General features: G+C 49.2%; 1 protein-coding gene across 1 annotated transcript in view; it reads left to right on the top strand.

The window, feature by feature from the left end:
- KIF3C (kinesin family member 3C) overlaps positions 1-19056 on the top strand; it is a 56780-nt gene that overhangs the window by 12286 nt on the left and 25438 nt on the right. Inside the window, exons 2-4 of the mRNA XM_003908364.5 lie at positions 14916-15017; positions 15696-15818; positions 16993-17111. Of these exons, the coding sequence (XP_003908413.1) occupies positions 14916-15017; positions 15696-15818; positions 16993-17111 (344 nt within the window). The remainder of the gene's footprint in view (positions 1-14915; positions 15018-15695; positions 15819-16992; positions 17112-19056) is intronic.

Genomic DNA, 19056 nt, shown 5'->3' with positions numbered 1-19056 from the left:
TCAGGTGATCAGCCTGCCTCGGCCTCCCAAAGTGCTGGGATTACAGGCATGAGCCACTGCGCCTGGCCTGATGTGTTCATTATGTGTATCATTTTGCTTCATCCTCACAGTAGCATGAATCTTCATCTGACCAGTGAGGAAACTGAGGCACATTAAGGAATGAACATTCCAGGGTTGCACACCTAGAAAGCGGTGGGGCCAGAGTTATGAGCCCACGTCTGCCTGACTCCACTTCCACACCGTAATGCCAGCTCAGACAGGAGGGATTATGCCAGATCCCTGACTAATAAGCCCCAGTGGGAACTCTTGTCTCCTGAGATATTTAACTCATCTTTGTCCTTCTGTATGACGCAAACCCCCACCTTCTAACCTCAGCCCACCACCATTCGCTCGTGTAATCAACAAATCTTTGGCCGGGTGCGGTGGCTCACACCTGTAATCCCAGCACTTTGGGAGGCCAAGGTGGGCAGATCACTTGAGGCCAGGCGTTCAAGACTATCTTGGCCAACATGGCGAAACCCCATCTCTACCAAAAATACAAAAATTAGCTGGGCATGGTGGCATGTGCCTTAGTCCCAGCTACTCCAGAGGCTGAGGCAGGAGAATCACTTGAATCCAGGAGGCAGAGGTTGCAGTGAGCCAAGATCACGCTACTGCACTTGCCTGGGCGATAGAGTGAGACTCTGTCTCAAAAAAAAAAAAAAGGCCCAACAAATCTTTTTAAGTAACCATGGCCAAGGACATAAATCAGTAGATATAGTTAACTTCGTCTTTAAATTCTTTAAATTTCTGGAAGGAATCGTAAGAACTCGCAATAATGGTTATTGCTAGAGATTTTAATATGGAGGGGAATTTTTATTTTTCACTTTATACCTTTTTATTTTATTTTTCACAATAAGCATATAATACTTTAAAAAAATCATCTGGGACTTTATTTTTATTTTTTATTTTTTCAATAGTTTTGGGGGGAACAGGTGGTTTTTAGTTACATGGATAAGTTCTTTAGTGGTGATTTCTGAGATTTTGGTGCACCCATCACCCACTTTAAAAAAATTAAACAAAAAGTAATCTGAATTTTTTAAAGGAAAAAGCCCTTTGTCAGGGTTCTATGGTTTAAAAAAGACGGGGGGAAATGTAAAATATATATGTTAATGCCTAGTTGGAAGATTTGCTTAAAGGTAGTGAATAATTGAGGAAAATCCAGGGTTGATAATAATGCTCACTTAAACTCAGTTATTGGTAATCCTGTGACCTTGGACAAGTCACTTTCCCTCCCACAAGCTGTAAGGAATGACCAATAGATGATTCCTGGCTGGGCGCGGGGGCTCACGCCTGGAATTCCAGCACTTCGGGAGGCCGAGGCAGGCGGATCACAAGGTCAGGAGTTCAAGATCAGCCTGACCAACATGGTGAAACCCCGTCTCTACTAAAAATGCAAAAATTAGCTGGGTGTGGTGGCACATGCCTGTAATTCTAGCTACTCGGGAGGCCGAGGCAGGAGAATCGCTTGAACCCGGAAGGCAGAGGTTGCGGTGAGCCGAGATCACGCCACTCTACTCCAGCCTGGGTGACAGAGCAAGACTCCGTCTCAAAAAAAAAAAAAAAAAAAAAGATGATGCCATGCGTTCTGTACCATTTGCTGATTCACCTTGGAAGCAGGCCAGGGTTAGAAATCAGCCTGAATGAAGGACAGTGAAGGACAGAGAAGAATGGCCCAGCCTTGACTGGGATCCTAGAGGCTGTGTGACCAAGGACCACTAACCTAAGCCCTCTGGGCCCTGCACCTCATCTGTAAACTGCTCACACTACACTATATACGTCCTTAGTTTCATCCAGTTCTGACACTGGAACATTCTGTTGTCTGGATTTGCTGAAGAGAAACCCTCTAGAAAGCCACAAATAAGTGAGGGAAATAGGGTGGAAAGGTGAAGATAAGCATTGATCTGAGGGGCCCGTGGTTTTCTCACTAAAGCAAAAGGGCTGATTAGTTTCCTTCTTGCTTTTCTTCAAGGTGAGCTGAAGCACTCTGGGCATCCCTGCCTTGTCCAGTACAAGACTGCAGTCCAGCTCACCTCATCCCTTGGCCAGTATTTTCCTGATCTCAAATTGTTCTTTCTTCTTAATAAGGAAATTCCTAGCACTTGAACCGTTTGTCATTTTTATTCTGTTTGGAGCCATCCAAGGCGAAGACTCAGACTCAGTCTCCTGATCTTTGTCCCCCAGGGCAGGAAATCATTGAAAATAGCATTATTCATCTGAAAATGGTCCTCTTCATCCCCTCCCCATTGTCTCTTTCATTTCTTCTTCCCTTACTGCTGACTCCTCACGATGTACAATCAGGGAGCTGGAAAAGGAGAAACAGGTCTGTGAAGGTAGGGGTGGCTATATTTTCTAAGAGATGGAAGCAGGGTCTGTTCAGATTGTTGTTTTGTTTTTTGTTCTTTGTGGCAAGTGGTGGGTAAAATACCAATCAGATATCAAAACAGCGAGTAACAACTAACATTTGGGCATCCTTTATCACTTACCAAGCACTTTCACACCTACTCTCAAACTCGCTGGTTGTTTTGTTTTATTTCTGTTTTTTGTTTTATTTTGTTTTTTGAGACAGGGTCTCACTCTGTCACCCAGGCAGGAGTGCAGTGGTGCAATCTCGGCTCACTACAGTCTCAACCTCCTGGGCTCAAGCAATCCTTTCACCTCAGCTTCCCAAGTAGATGGGATTACAGAGGTGGGACTACAGGCGCACGACACCACGCCTGGCTAATTTTTAAAATAAATTTTTTGTAGAGATGGGGGTCTCATTATGTTGCCCAGGCTGGTCTTGAACTCCTGGGCTCAAGTAATCTGCCTGCTTCAGCCTCCCAACGTGCTGGGATTACAGGCGTGAGCCACTGCACCCAGCCCAACTTGCTGTTCTTACCCAAGGCCTGAAAGGTAGCAGGTATTCTCCCCATTTTACAGATGAGGAAGTGGAAGTCCAGAGGGCTGAAGAGCTAGGTTTTGTAGCAAAGAGAGTGGCAGAGTGTGTAGCAGGACTGGAGCACCCTGACTCCCACACCCAGCCACTCTTTATGTCATTCCACCATGGAACGTGTGCAGGGACCCTTCCCACGAACATTCTTCCAGCGTTTCTAGCCTCTCTCTGGGACTCTAGGATCCTGACAACCTCCCTGCCAGCACACAGTTAAGAGCTCTAATCCACTTATCTCAAAGACCCCCATAAGAGTCACACAGGAAGAAGCATCAGCAGCAGAGCCCTGCCTATTTCAGCCAAAAGAGAAAGCAAGGAGGCTCTGAGCTTTCCTGATGGTTCCTAAGTTGGCAAAGGTACAAATACCAAATGCTGCTTCTCTCCAAGGTGCTTTCCTGTCTGAACCTGGAAGAAAGCCATGGAACGAAGAAAAGGACATTGGACTTGGAGTTAGGGCAGTGGTGGTCAAAAATCACTCTGCCATTTACTGGCTCCAAACCTTGAGCAAATCACTTTACCTGTCTGGGCCTTAGTTTTCCTTTATGTCAAATGGGGATCATAACCATTATCTCATAAGTTTTTGTGAGCATTAAATAGGACGATTAAGGTAAAAAGGAGTTAACCCAGTCGAGGCACATGGCCAGTTGCATCTGAGACTCCTGTCTCCTGCAGAATGTCACAGATAGGTGGCAGTGGCAGGGCAGAGCCTGTTTGGCTTATCTGTCCTGGTAAAATCATACTTGATGCTATCTTCCCAGAAGAGTGACTGACTGGGCCTGGCTGTCTCCATTCTGGCTTTCCACGTCAGTGCTTTATGAGTACTGGGGCCCCCTTTGTCCCTGCTCTGGTTTTGCACTCCATTTGCTCTTGGAATAGTTAAAGGTGAGCCTCTGAGTACCCCCAGCTGTGTCTACAAGCTGGCATTGACCCTGTAGTGACCTGGCTGTTGTCACAGCAGCTGACCTGCCTCTGATACCTGGAATCAGGGCTCTAATCAAATTGGGAAGTTATTTGGAAAGCACATAGTCAATATAAGAGCAGCTAGATAGGTGGGGCGCGGTGGCTCACGCCTGTAATACCAGCACTTTGGGAGGCTGAGGTGGGCGGATTGCTTAAGGTCAGGAGTTCAAGACCAGCCTGGCCAACATGGTGAAACCCCATCTCTACTAAAAATGCAAAAACTAACTGGGCGCGGTGGCAGGCACCTGTAGTTCCAGTTATTTAGGAGGTTGAGGCAGGAGAATGGCTTGAATCTGGGAGGCAGAGGTTGCAGTGAGCTGAGATTATGCACCTGCACTCCAGCCTGGGTGACAAAATGAGACTCTGTCTCAAAAAAAAAAAAAAAAGAGCAGTAGCTAGACAAAGAGTGCTTAATTAGGAGACTCAGGCTTCGAGGACTCCACCTCTAGGCCTCAGTTTCCCATCTATAAGGCATGGGGGTTGGGGTTGATGATTCCCAAAGTCCCCTTGGTTACCCTGCCCTTCATACCCATCTCTCAAGCGTGAGACCATGGTGCCTTGCAGCTCCCAGCCCTGTCTTTTCCACCCCCATAGCCTCTGCTGGCCTTTTAGTTACACTGGCTTGTTTAGAATCAGCAGAACCAAATGCAGTCCTGTCCCCAGGCCCACCCACCTGTAGTCTTTTGCTCTGAAATATTACAAAAGAAGCATTGACTAGAATGGCTGAGAGCTTCAGGGAACTTCTCTTCAGGACTAGGAACTCCACATTCTCACGTCCCCTGCTTGGTATATTCTAGCCTGAACTGGGCTCAGGGATTTCAGGCATCCCTGTCCCTCCCCGCCCTCATAAGTGATGGTTAAGGATCTCTTAAAAAATTAGTCGGGTGTGATGGCTCACGAGCCTGTAGTCCTGGCTACTTGGGAGGCTTAGGTGGGAGGATCTCTTGAGTCCGGAACGTCCAGGCTGCAGTGAACTGCTGCACTCCAGCCTGGACAACAGAGCAAGATCCTGTGTCTCAAAGAAAAGAAAAGGCTCGAGATCTCTGAGAGAAAGGAGGAGATGGCCACTGGTATCCTCAGACAAATGTGGAAATAAAAAAGAAAAGGAAAAAAAATCTATTTCTAAGCCAAGAAAAGAATATCATGCGTGACATATTTCCGAGCATGGGAGTGAAGCAGACAACATAGGTTGAGACTGGGGAGAAGGAGGGAGCAGAGAGCCTGCACCTGGACTGAGGCCCACCCACAGATTTCATGCCAGAGCCAGCCCCCTCTTCCCAGCACAAGACTGGTCTGTCAGCCAGGCTTGGCTGAGAGTGTGGGTTTGAGCAAGTGGGCAAGACTTGGCCAGTGACTGATAAGGCAAATTTAGTTGTCATTCAGACCACGTCTGTGCTGGGTCCCGGCAGGGCTGGCAGAGAAACACAGGGGCATTGGGCAGATGGGTGGAGTGACAGTGGCCAGTTAGTCATCGTCCAGGATGCTCTTCCTGGAGCCCAGGGCCCAGCCCGCAGGAGACATTGTGAAGCAGAGCTCTAGGTCCACAGAGGAGATCCAACACGGAAAAAGATGGGCAGAAACCAGCCCGGGAGCTGGTCTTGAGACTCCTGTAATGGGGAAGAGGAAGGAAGGAGGGCTGGGACTTGGGGACTCAGCAGTCTTGCTTGGCTAATACATCAGACCCCAGGCCTGACTGGCAGCTCAAAGTATGCCTGATAGTGTCCAGGTGGCTTCAGGAACAGGGCGAGGTGGTAGCCTTTGAGTGAGGAGGACTCGGGCCTAGGTGTGGGTAGCTGGGGAGGGTGGGGTCTGAATAAACAAAGAATTTCGTTTTGAATCTGAGGTTCATCTCTTCACTTGAAAATCACCAAAAAAATTAGCGGGGCATGCTGGCACATGCCTGTAGTTCCAGCTACTCAGAAGGCTGAGGTGGGAAGATCTCTTGAGCCCGGGAGCTGCAGCTGCAGTGAACTCTGATCATGCCACTGCATTCCAGCCTGGGCAACAGAGCAAGACCCTGTCTCTAATAGAAAAAGAAAAATCACCAAAAAGATTTTAAAAACACAATATAGAGTATGTTGGGAAAGGAAAGCTCAGGCCTCCACAAGGCCACCTTAAAAGTATGGAGAATGGCCGGGCGCGGTGGCTCAAGCCTGTAATCCCAGCACTTTGGGAGGCCGAGACGGGTGGATCACGAGGTCAGGAGATCGAGACCATCCTGGCCGACATGGTGAAACCCCGTCTCTACTAAAAAATACAGAAAACTAGCCGGGCGAGGTGGCGGGCGCCTGTAGTCCCAGCTACTCGGGAGGCTGAGGCAGGAGAATGGCGTGAACCCGGGAGGCGGAGCTTGCAGTGAGCTGAGATCCGGCCACTGCACTCCAGCCTGGGCGGCAGAGCGAGACTCCGTCTCAAAAAAAAAAAAAAAAAAAAAGTATGGAGAATATAAAATGAATGCAGAGGCTCGATTTTGTATCTATTATTATAACAAATGTTTATTTTTATTTTATTTTATTTTTAAGATAGAGTCTTGCTCTGTGGCCCAGGCTGAAGTACTGTGGTACAATCTCGGCGCACTGCAACCTCCGGCGATTCTTGTGCCTCAGCCTGCCGAGTAGCTGGGATTACAGGTGCGTGCCACCATGCCCAGCTAATTTCTGTATTTTTAGTAGAGATGAGATTTTGCCATGTTGGCCAGGCTAGTCTCGAACTCCTGGCCTCAAACAATCCACCTGCCTCGGTCTCTGAAAGTGTTGGGATTACAGGTATGAGCCACTGTGCCTAGCCATAACAAATTTTAAAAATAGTAATACTTCATGGCCGGGCACGGTGGCTCACGCCTGTAATCCCAGCACTTTGGGAGGCTGAGGCGGGCGATAAGGAGGTCAGGAGATTGAGACCATCCTGGCTAACATGGTGAAACCTGTCTCCACTAAAAAAATACAAAAAAATCAGCTGGGCGTGGTGGCGGGCACCTATAGTCCCAGCTACTCTGGAGGCTGAGGCAGGAGAATGGCGTGAACCCAGGAGGTGGAGCTTGCAGTGAGCCGAGATCGCGCCACTGCAGTCCAGTCTGGGTGACAGAGCAAGACTCCGTCTCAAAATAAATAAATAAAAAAAAATAAAAATAAAATAATAATAATACTTCATGCGGACCCAGGCGTGGTGGCTCACACCTGTAATCCCAGCACTTTGGGAGGCTAAGGTGGACAGATCACAAGGTCACGGGTTCGAGACCAGCCTGGCCAACATGGCGAAACCCCGTCTCTACTAAAAATACAAAAGTTAGCCAGGTGTGGTAGTACACGTCTGTAATCCCAGCTACTCAGGAGGCTGAGGCAGGATAATTGCTTGAACCCAGGAGGCCGAAGTTGCAGTGAGCCAAGATCGCACCACTGCACTCCAGCCTGGGCAACGAAGTGAGACTCTGTCTCAAATAATAATAATAATAATACTTCATGCCTATGATGCTGTAATAAAAATGGTTCCATTATTTACTGCTGGCAGTAGTTTAAGTCATTAGAATGATAACTGACAATATGTTTCAAGATACACAAAATGTTTATAACCCTTTGTCCTCTTCTGAAATTTCTTTCTAAGAAAGTTACCTAAAAAAGCAAAAAATTAGCTCACACCTGTAATCACAGCACTTTGAGAGACTGAGGCAGGTGGATCCCTTGAGTCCAGCAGTTCAAGACCAGCCTGGGCAACATGGCAAAACCCTGTCTCTACAATAAAATATAAAAATTAGGCAGGCATAGTGGCGGGTGCCTGTGGTCCCAGCTACTCAGGAGGCCGAGGCCGGAGAATCATTTGAACCTGGGAGGCGGGAGGTTTCAGTGAGTTGAGACTGCACCACTGTACTCCAGCCTGGGTGACAGAGTGAGACTCTGTCTCAAAAAAATATATATATATAAAAATATATATATATACACACACACACACATATACATATATACACACATATATATGTATACATACATGTGTATCTATATACTTATATATACATGTACATATACGTATATATACATATACATGTGTATCTACATATGTGTGTGTGTGTGTATACATATATTAGGTAAATTGAAAATAGCAAGACATAAACTTGTGTTTATAATATGTCCATAGAGGTGAAAAAAGGGCTGGGCGCAGTGACTCACACCTGTAATCCTAGCACTTTGGGAGGCTGAGGCAGGCAGAGCACGTGAGGTCGGGAGTTTGAGACCAGCCTGACCAACATGGAGAAACCCCGTCTCTACAAAATACAAAATTAGCCAGGTGTGGTGGTGCGTACCTGTAATCCCAGCTACTCGGGAGCCTGAGGCAGGAAAATCACTTGAACCCAGGAGATGGAGGTTGTGGTGGGCTGAGATCACGCCATTGCATTCCAGCCTGGGCAACAAGAGTGAAACTCTGTCTCAAAAAAACAAAAAAACACACAAACAAACAAACAAAAAAAAAAACAGGGAAAATGAAAGACACCAAGTAGCCATGGTAGGGAATATGTGGCATTTCTCATTTTATTTCTATGGTGATTTTGATATTTGTGCAATTCTTTTTTCCTGAAAGGAGAGAAAGACAATAAAGGGTTAAAAACGTGTCCCCAGAATTCTTTAATAGACTGGTAAGCATTTCCTCTAGGGTTAACTCTTGAAGTAACAAATTTCGTAAATGTATTACCTTCTGTAAACAGTAAAACTCCCTTTCATTTGTCCTAAAAACTGCTGCTGTCAAACCTCAAGGCGTGAGCTCTTACTCTACGTGCCAGGATGGATTGGAAAAGCCTGGATCTTTCCTTTTCACCCCCAGTTTTGATTGTTTCATTTCCAGACTTATCTTCTTAACTTTTCTTTGCCTTTTCAGAACAAAGAGTGTCTTTTTATTTTTTATTTTTTTGAGACAGAGTCTCACTCTGTCACCCAGGCAGGAGTAACAGTGGCACGATCTCAGCTCACTGCAACCTCCACCTCGGGTTCAAGTGATTCTCCTGCCTCAGCCTCCCGAGTAGCTGGGATTCCAGGCACGTGACACCATACCCAGCTAATTTTTGTATTTTTAGTAGAGATGGGGTTTCACCATGTTGGTCAAGCTGGTCTCGAACTCCTGACCTCAGGTGATCTACCCACCTTTGCCTCCCAAAGTGCTGGGATTACGGGCATGAGCCACCACACCCAGCTGAGTTCTGTATTTTAAAGTCTCTTATAATAGCCCTGGGATGGCTTCAGCCATCTTTCCCTTTTTTTTTTTCTTTTTCTTTTTTTTAACACAGAGTCTTGCTCTGTTGCCCAGGCTGGAGTGCAATGATGTGATCTCGGCTTACTCCAGCCTCCGCTTCCTGGGTTCAAGGGATTCTTCTCCCTCAGCCTCCCAAGTAGTTGGGACTACAGGTGTGCACCACCACGCCCAGCTAATTTTTGTATTTTTAGTAGAGATGGGGTTTCACCATGTTGGCCAGGCTGGTCTCGAACTCCAGACCTCGTGATCTGCCTGCCTCGGCCTCCCAAAGTGCTGGGATTACAGGCTTGAGCCACTGAGCCCGGCCTAAGCCTCCCTTCTCTTGATCTTCTCTCTCCTTTATGTCTCTGGAGATGCAGTAAGAGAACTACACACAGTACTCCCTATTGAGCCGCATCATGGTTTTATATGAGGGTATAATGTTTTGTTTCCAAAAAGCCTTCATGATGGTGCCTGGGCAGATGCTACTGACTTTTTAGCTGTGGCAGCATATTCAGCCAGTGTCTTCTGAGAACAATGGAGTGTTACTCCTCCTCTTCCTCCTCCTCCTCCTCCTCCCCTTTTTAGGGCTTACAACTGATTGCCCATGGCTATCATTTAATTAGTAGAGTTAGGATTCCTTTTCCCCAAAATGTAAAATTGTAATTGACAACAAAAAAATGGCTCATCTGCCATTTTTTGTCAGCTTACATAGGCTAGAAATTCTCTTGTACTTTACCACCTAGGAGGACTTGGGGGTGTCTGTGAGGTTGGGTATTTCACCCATGCATTCCTTCTTGCACAGCTTCAGAGATTAGTCCTGTTGTTTCACACTTGAGCGCCTTTCCATCCAGAGAAATACCTGTTTATTTCTGTTTCCTCTCCCTAGTTCACTTCCCCTTTCTCCATCTTCTCACTCCCCGTGTAACTTTGAATAACCTCTGATGTGCAGCCTTGCCAGGAGCGCTTTAGCCTCCAGAGTTCTGGTCACTGGCTTCCCCGTGTGCTGTGATAACCCATTCCATCCCATTCTGAAAGAACTCTCGGAGATTAGTCAGACACCATTTCCTCTTGCCGGAAACATGTTGCTTTCCTTTAGCAGGTTCTGCTTCCTAAAGGAGTCACTGCAGCCCCTGCAATAGGAAGAGCTTGGGCTTTGGAGCCAGGCAGGTCTGGGCCGGGTCTCCATTTAAGTTTTTTGTTTTTAATTCTCTTTCTTTTTTTGAGACAGGGTCTCACTGTCGCCCAAGCTAAAGTGCAATGGCGTGATCTCAACTCACTGAAGCCTCAACCTCCCAGGCTCAAGTGATCCTCCTGCCACAGCCCCACAGCCTTCTGAGTAGCTGGGACCACAGGCCCACACCACCGTGCCCAACCCATTTTTATATTTTTTATAGAGACGGGTTTTGCCATGTTGCTTGGGCTGGTCTTGAACTCCTGGACTCAAGGGATCCGCCCACTTCAGCCTCCTAATGTGCTGCAATTATAGGCATAAGCCATCCTGCTCAGCTGAATCTCCATTTAAATTTAATGAGAGGCATATAACTATCATTTTTTCCAGTGAAAGCTCACAGATAGTTATCTGCCAAGTACTAAGTCCAGGGACCCTGAGATATGAGTAAGATATGATTGCTGTCCTGAGGGAGCTTACAGGCAAGAGAGCATGTAAACGAATAATGATTCTATTATGAGAAATGGTAGGAATATGGCCTGGTTACTGAGGGGGCCGTGATGTGAACTTGGATGGGTTACATAACCTCTGTGGGCTTTCACTGGAAAAATGACAGTGCTGATAGTATGCATGCCCCTTACAGCAGTCCTTTTCAAACATTCATGTGCATCCAAATTACCTGGGAATCTCAGTATAATATGGATCTTGATTCACTAGGTCTGAATTTTTTATTTGATTTGCTTATTTATTTTTGAGATAGGGCATTGCTATGTTGCCCAAGCTGATCTTGAACCCCTGGCTCAAGCAATCCTCCAGCCTCAGCCTCCAAAACAACTGGGACCACAGGCATGAGCCACCACACCTGGCTCTGGAATTTTAAAAAAGCTCCCCAGGTGATTCTAACATGCAGCGAAATTTGAGAACAAGTTTCTTTAGGTGTCAAAGAATAAAGAATGCTAGAGTCACATAAAATGCTGGGGAAGTGAAAGGTCTTAGGGTTGAAATGGACACGTGTATCCCAGATTCGGAGGCCACGCCAGACAGCAGGCTCCCGAAGACCTGTGACCCAGCGTCACGGGATCAGGTATCCGTGGTCCACAACAGTAGGGACCTCCTCCGTGTGCTGCTTGTCGTTTCTCTCACGCCCACCCCACCCCTCCTGCCAGGTTCCCCAGATGATCGGGCCCCGTGACAGTGAGTGTGGATTGATGAATGGGAGGAGGAGAAACTGGGATAAAGAGAGCCCAAGGTGGCCGGGTGCAGTGGCTTACGCCTGTAATCCCAGCGCTTTTGGAGGCCGAGGCGGGCAGATCACTTGAGGTCAGGAGTTCGAGACCAGCCTGGCCAACATGGCAAAACCCCTTCTCTACTAAAAATACAAAAATTAGCTGGGTGTGGTGGCACGCACCTGTAGTCTCAGCTATGTGGGAGGCTGAGGCAGGAGAATAGCTCGAACCTGGGAGGTGAAGGTTACAGTGAGCGGAGATCGCACCACTGCACTCCAGCCTGGGCGACAGAGCAGAGCGAGACTGTCAAAAAAAAAAAAAAGAGAGAGAGCGAGCGCCCAAGGAAGGGACCTGGAACCCGCTCTGGGACAACCCCCAAGGATTCTGTCTGGTTCATCTAATACGTATTTTAGCACTTGTTATCTGCCAAGCACTGAGCTAAGTCCAGGGGCTCTGAGATATGAGTAAGATATGACTGCTGCCCTGACGGAGCTCACAGGGGGAGACAGCATGTAAATGAATAATGATTCTATTATGAGAAATAGGAGGAATATGGCCTGGTTACTGAGGGGGCTCGAAAGAGCAATTTCGAGGGAATCAGGGAAAATTTCCCAGTGGTCAAAGTGTGTCTTGCAGAGTAAGTAGCAGTTTTCCAGTTAGATGTGGAGTGGGAGGAGGAACCCAGGAGCTTGTGAAATGCCATCGCACATTGAGGGAGCTGGAATTCTTGTTTTCTTTTTTGAGACGGAGTTTTGCTCTTGTTGCCCAGGCTGGAGTACAATGGCATGATCTCGGCTCACCGCAACCTCCGCCTCCCGGGTTCAAGCAATTCTCCTGCCTCAGCCTCCCAAGTAGCTCGGATTACAGGCATGTGCCACCACGCCCAGCTAATTTTGTATTTTTGTAGAGATGAGGTTTCTCCATGTTGGTCAGGCTGGTCTCGAACTCCCGACCTCAGGTGATCTGCCCACCTTGGCCTCCCAAAGTGCTGGGATTACAGGTGTGAGCCACCGTGCTGGGCCCTCAGGGAGCTGGAATTCTTTTGGTGAGGCTGGGGAGCAGAGCACACTTGGAGCATGAGTGGTGAGAGGAGCCTGGGAGGCCAGGCCAGCTCCTGGGGCCTGTCACTGCAGCCAACCTTGGATTTCATCCTACAAGGAATGGAGGTCCATTCAGTAGTTTGAAGCCGTGGAGCAACCATTCACAGTTGTGCTTTTTTTTTTTTATTGCAATGAAGTCTCACTCTGTCGCCTAGGCTGGAGTATAGTGGTGCGATCTCGGCTCACTGCAGCCTCTGTCTCCCGAATTCAAGCGATTCTCCTACCTCAGCCTCCTGAGTAGCTGCTGAGTAGCTGGGAATACAGGTGCGCACCACCACACCCGGCTAATTTTTGTATTTTTAGCAGAGCTGGGGTTTCACCATTTTGTTCAGGCTGGTCTCGAACTCCTGACCTCAAGTGATCCACCGCCCCTCAGCTTCCCAAAGTGCTGGAATTACGGGCGTGAGCCACCGTCCCCAGCCCAGAGTTGTGTTTTTAGTGGATCCGCCTGGGTGTCATGTGGTGGAGGGGTGGAAGAGGACACCGAAGCAGCGGGGAGACCACAGCAGTGGTCCAGGAGAGTTGTGGGGGCTGCAATGAAGTTAGCAGCTATCAGTGAGAATGAAAAAGAGCGGGTGGTGGGAGCCACACTGAGGATCTGGTTTGATGGCCTTGACTCACTGGCCAGATGCAGTGGATGAGAGGCAGGGCAGGGATGAGGTGAGGCCGGTGAGTCGCTGAGGGTGCAGTGTAAGGGATTCTTCCCTCTCACGGTCCTGCAAATGCTGACCTGGAGTGCGAAGGAGGAGCCTAGGATGGGTTTAGGTCTGTGACGAGGCGATGGGGTAAGTGAGGAGATCATTAACCAGGAGCACAGGCAGCTGCAGTGTGGCAGCACGGACAGCCTCCAGGGCTCAAAGCCCGCCTTGAGTCTCTGAGGCTATGTGGGGCTGGAGTGAGGCTCGTGCCTCTCTGGCTGCCCCAACTTCGCTCAGCGTCTTTGGATGACAAAGCCTCACACAGCCCAGTCCCTGACCTCCCGAAAGCGACTGTTAACCCTTGTCCGGCTGTGTTCCCAGTGATGTGGCTCTTACAGGTGGTCTCCTGCTCCCCAAGTCTGACAGCACCCCCTGCTTTGAGATCCCTCAGGCAGGTCAGCTGTTTCCACTGGGTAAAAAAAAAATTCCAGTGGAAAAGCAGCCAGCTTTTTCCACTGGTTCAAGGTGATTTCAACCTTCCAGGAGGCCCGTGATGAAGTCAGAGGACAACTGGGTACCCTGGGAGAGCACGTTCTTCTTATTTTATTTTCATTTTCTAAAATTTCAAATCAGGCACCCCCCAAACCAGAATAGTTTTCGAGAGGCTGCCGACAGCACCCTCTTGAAAATACATTTTATGTAGTCACAGTTTACACAAATCTGACATTATTTCAGCTTCAGATTCCAAAGCACTGACTAGGGGCTTTCGCAGAGTGAGGCTGGGAGTGTGGGGTTCAAATCTCTCCTCTTTGCTACTCAATAGCTGCATGGCCTTAGGCTGGCCATTCTCAATGTCTTCATTTGTTAAATGGGGAGGGGAATAGCCCCTCTTAGGGGAGGATGGAAACCATGGTGTTAAAGGCTTAGCTCAGTATCTAACAGATACTTAGTGCTCAGCAAATGTTTGCCAGTCATCCTGGAACATAGGCAGTGTTCCAGTATTGTAGATGACAGCCCTGAAGGGAATAATTTGCCCAAAGCCTCGAGGTAAGTGGGCAGAACCAAGTCTTCCTGGCCTTCTCCAAAGCTCCTGCTGTGCTGAGCCCATGCTGTTCCTTCTTGCTGTGCAGTCTGCTCCCTTTGGCTTTTCTTCTGCTTTCCACATCAGCTGAAGATTTAGACGCTTTCCTGCTGCCTGTGTTGAGAGCTGTCTTCCTGAGTTGGAAGCCAGTTAGCTAAGGGCTGGGCTACCTGGTGACTATATCTTATCTTTCCCAATCCTCAACACCAGCTGGGTCCTGGTTGCCAGGATTAGGTTGCCACCCCCATCCTCCTCCTAGCCCTGGTGAACCAACCTTTCCTGTGTATCCAAAGCAAACAGATCAGGTGCCCTACATCCCCGAGGGGCACCCTCTCTGCCTCCCTAGTGGTCCTGCTGACAATGAGAGCCTTGCACTGGGACCTGAGATGCTGGAGGGGAAAACTCCATTCTCCCTGAAAGCCACAAGGCCCCATCTGGGACACATCTTGTGTCCACTCCCAGAAGGACCACAGAGCAGGGAAGCAAAATCTCTCCAGCTGGCAATGTTGTGGAGCCTTTGCAAAGCCCACCTCCCAACCCCTCTGTGTCCCCAGGCCATGGAGAGCAAGCTCCTCATCGGGGGCAGGAACATCATGGATCACACCAACGAGCAGCAGAAGATGTTGGAACTGAAGAGGCAGGAGATTGCCGAGCAGGTAGGGCCGCCAGGTGCCAGGTCCCCTTGGAGAGCGTGGCCTGCAGCTCATATCTGGGAGGTGTAGGGCAGTAAACCATGGTGGACTCTGGATCTCTGGAATTACAGTGCTGAGAATCTCAGATATGCCACCCTGGGTCCCACAGGTCTACTAGCCCACGGTCTTCCCTCTGGCAGGGGCACTGCTAGCTGGTGGGTGAGAGGACGTGATAGCTCTCCATGACGTCAGCCTCCACAAGCCACCTGGTGCTAATTCCTGGGCCTTCCACAAGGTGGTGCGAGTTCTTTGCCAACTGTATGACTATTTCCCTAAATCATCAAGAACCACAATTTGTTGGTCTTACCAATAAACTGTTACACTACTTGGGGAGAGGGTGAGGCAGCTTGGAAGGCAGTGTGATGTGCCTCCATCTGTGTGACTAACACCCCTGGAGTAGGCCAGCTCTTAGGAATGGAGTCTCCATCCACGTGGTGCAGAGCCTGGCAAAGGCATGGCCCTAGGAACTGAGAAGCGGGTTCCCAGGGGCTCTGCAGGATTGGGTGGGAGCGGTGGATGTGGGCCATGGGCCATGGTGAAGCCAGGTCCCGACACAGGGAGAGTGAGCCAGTCCCATGAGCGTTCTTGGCCCTCCTGGGTATGCTCTGCTCCTTTGAGCCACACTGTCCGTCCTTGGCCTAGAAACGTCGTGAACGGGAGATGCAGCAGGAGATGATGCTCCGGGATGAGGAGACCATGGAGCTCCGGGGCACCTACACGTCCCTGCAGCAGGAGGTGGAGGTCAAAACCAAGAAACTCAAGAAGGTGAGACGCTGCAGTAGGACCAGTCAAGGTGTGCTGGAGGCCCAGCAGTCTCTGCCCAAGGGTGTCTGCTTCAGGGACTCCTCCCCATTTAGCTGGAACTGCTGAACCCTTGAGTGACATGGCTTGGGCCTCAGGAGTGAATAGCAGGGGGAGGCAGGAGGCGGGGGCTGGGGGTGGAGTAGAGCCTTTTCTCCTGGGCCAGGGTGGGCTGTGACAGGCTGCAAACTCTGTCACTTGCAGTATCCAGGGTTACCATCCTTATGGTCCTGGGTGATTTCCCCATTCAGTGTCACCAGTGAGTCACAGTTGGGATAGCTGGGCCTGGAGCAGGGCCAGGGGAATACAGAGAGGCTGAGGAGGAGACTGGAACCCCAGGAAGCTCAGGCGGGGAGCATAAGGCCCTCAAGGCCATGTCAAGGGATGAGAATAGCCGCTCACCAGGACCCTGCAAAGCCCGTAGCAAGGGAAAGACATGTACATGTGAGGAGAGTCTAGGGCAGGAAGCAGCAGAGCTCCAGCTTGGATTCTGGGAGAAACCTGGAGACCCTTTGGGGTGGCTGATGTGACTGCCCTGGGGCAGGCCCGACAGAGGCACTGCCACTGAGGCAGTTACCATGGACCCAGCCCTCAGCGGCTTTGGAGAGCAGCAGGATGGCCATGCTGCCTCCACACCCCACTTTTGAGAGCCCCTGAAGAGACTGGAGTGGGAGGAGTCACCTTCCAAACTCTTTCAGGCTTCCTGCTCCCTGAGCCGGGTCTCCAAATGAGCCCTTGATCTCCAAATGGGCCCTGAGTCCCAGTTCCGGCTCTTCTATTTGCTGGTTGTGTGACCTTGAGCAAGGTTGTGCCTGGCTTCCTCATCTGTGAAAGGAGGGTATTGGACCAAAAGGTCCCTGGGGTCCCCTCCCGTTTGAACACTCCACGATGCTGATAGCAGCTGAGAAAGAGCAGGCAATGGCCACAGGCCTCAGTGTAGGAGGACGGGGCACCCCTTTAAATAGCCCAGCCCAATTCGTGGTGAGTTGGGCACAGCAGGGAGTAAAGAAAAGGACCCCCAGCCTCATCGTGGGCTGAGTCAGTAGACTCCGAGCCTGCAGCCCAGCGGCCCAGGCTGAGTGACTGGGGCCTCGTTGCTACACCAAGCAGCCTCTGAGTGGCACCTGTCCCCATCCAGCTCTACGCCAAGCTGCAGGCGGTGAAGGCGGAGATCCAGGACCAGCATGATGAGTACATCCGCGTGCGGCAGGACCTGGAGGAGGCGCAGAACGAGCAGACCCGCGAACTCAAGCTCAAGTAGGGCCCGCAGCTCTTTTCCTCCCCGGTCCCACAGCCAGCCATCATTACTCAGGCCTCTCCTTCCCGAAGGCCGCACCCTGACTGTCTCCTCTCCCATGAGTCCCTTAGGAACAAAATGCGTCTGAGGGCTGAGGGATGGGCCCACGTGCTGGAGTTTCTTCTACCTCCCTGCCTGTATTTTATGAACCCCTCAAAACGGACGCTAGGTGCTGGCCAAAATTAACTCTGAAGGCCCTGAGGCTGTCATCTTTGCATAAGAAGCAGTGATTTTAAATTTTTTTAAAATTATTTTTAGGGCCGGGCGCAGTGGCTCACGCCTGTAATCCCAGCACTTTGGGAGGCCGAGGCGGGTGGATCACCTGGTCAGGAGATCGAGACCATCCTGGCTAACACGGAGAAACCCCGCTCTAAAAATATAAAAAATTAGCCAGGCGTGGTGGCGGGCGCCTGTAGTCCCAGCTACTTGGGAGGCTGAGGCAGGAGAATGATGTAATCCTGGGAGGCAGAGCTTGCAGTGAGCTGAGATGGAGCCACTGCACTCCAGCTTGGGCAACATAGCGAGACTCCAACTCAAAAAAAAAAAATTATTTTTAAATCTGTTTTAAAAATTATTTTAGGCCGGGCGCGGTGGCTCAAGCCTGTAATCCCAGCACTTTGGGAGGCCGAGACGGGCGGATCACGAGGTCAGGAGATCGAGACCATCCTGGCTAACACAGTGAAACCCCGTCTCTACTAAAAAATACAAAAAAAATAGCCGGGCGAGGTGGCGGGCGCCTATAGTCCCAGCTATAGGGAGGCTGAGGCAGGAGAATGGCGTAAAAACCTGGGAGGCGGAGCTTGCAGTGAGCTGAGATCCGGCCACTGCACTCCAGCCTGGGCGACAGTGCAAGACTCCCTCTCAAAAAAAAAAAATAAATAAAAATTATTTTAAAAATGTATATAGTGTAAGTATATAGTATGCATATATAGTAGGTGTATATATTAATATTTGTGGGATACATTAGATTTTTTGTTTTTGAAGATGGAATATTGCTGTGTCATCCACCCTGGAGTGACCTCAAACTCCTGACCTCAGGTGATCCGCCCACCTCGGCCTCCCAAAGGGCTGGGATTACAAGTGCGAGCCACTGCACCTGGCCACATGAGATGTTTGGATACAGGCATGCAATGTGAACTAAGCAGATCATGGAGAATGGGGTATCCATCGCCTCAAACATTTATCCTTCAAGTTACAAACAATCCAGTTACACTCTTTAAGTTATTTTAAAATATACAATTGGCTCGGGTGGTGGCTTATACCTGTAATCCCAGCACTTTGGGAGGCCAAGGCGGGGGGATCCCCTGAGGTCAGGAGTTTGAGACCAGCCTGGTCAACGTGGTGAAACCCTGTCTCTACTAAAAATGCAAAAATTAGCCGGCTATGGTGGCGTGTGCCTGTAATCCCAGCTACTCGGGAGGCTGAGGCAGGAGAATCACTTGAACCCCGGAGGTAGAGGTTCCAGTGAGCTGAGATCATACCATTGCACTCCAGCCTGGGCAACAAGTGCAAAACTGTCTCAAAAAAAAAATACATATATACACACACACACACACACATATATATACACACATGTATGTACACACACATATACACACATATATACAATTAAATTATTGACTATAGTCACCCTATTATGCTATCAAATAATAGTGTTATTCATTTTTCTATTTTTGTGTACCTATTAGAAGCAGTGATTTTTCAAGCTGCAGTATTTCTGTAGGGATCCTTTCTGCTTAACTTCTTGATTTTCCCACCTCCACATTGCCTCTGCCTCTTTTTTTTAAAATAAATAAATAAATTAATTAATTAACTTAGTTTTTTGAGACGAAGTCTCGCTCTGTCACCCAGGCTGGAGTGCAGTGGTGCCATCTCGGCTCACTGCAAGCTCCGCCTCCTGGGTTC

This window comes from Papio anubis, chromosome 14 (genome assembly GCF_008728515.1).
Source record: "Papio anubis isolate 15944 chromosome 14, Panubis1.0, whole genome shotgun sequence".
In the NCBI taxonomy this organism is placed as follows: domain Eukaryota; kingdom Metazoa; phylum Chordata; class Mammalia; order Primates; family Cercopithecidae; genus Papio; species Papio anubis.
This window is presented reverse-complemented; position numbering and strand designations above follow the sequence as displayed.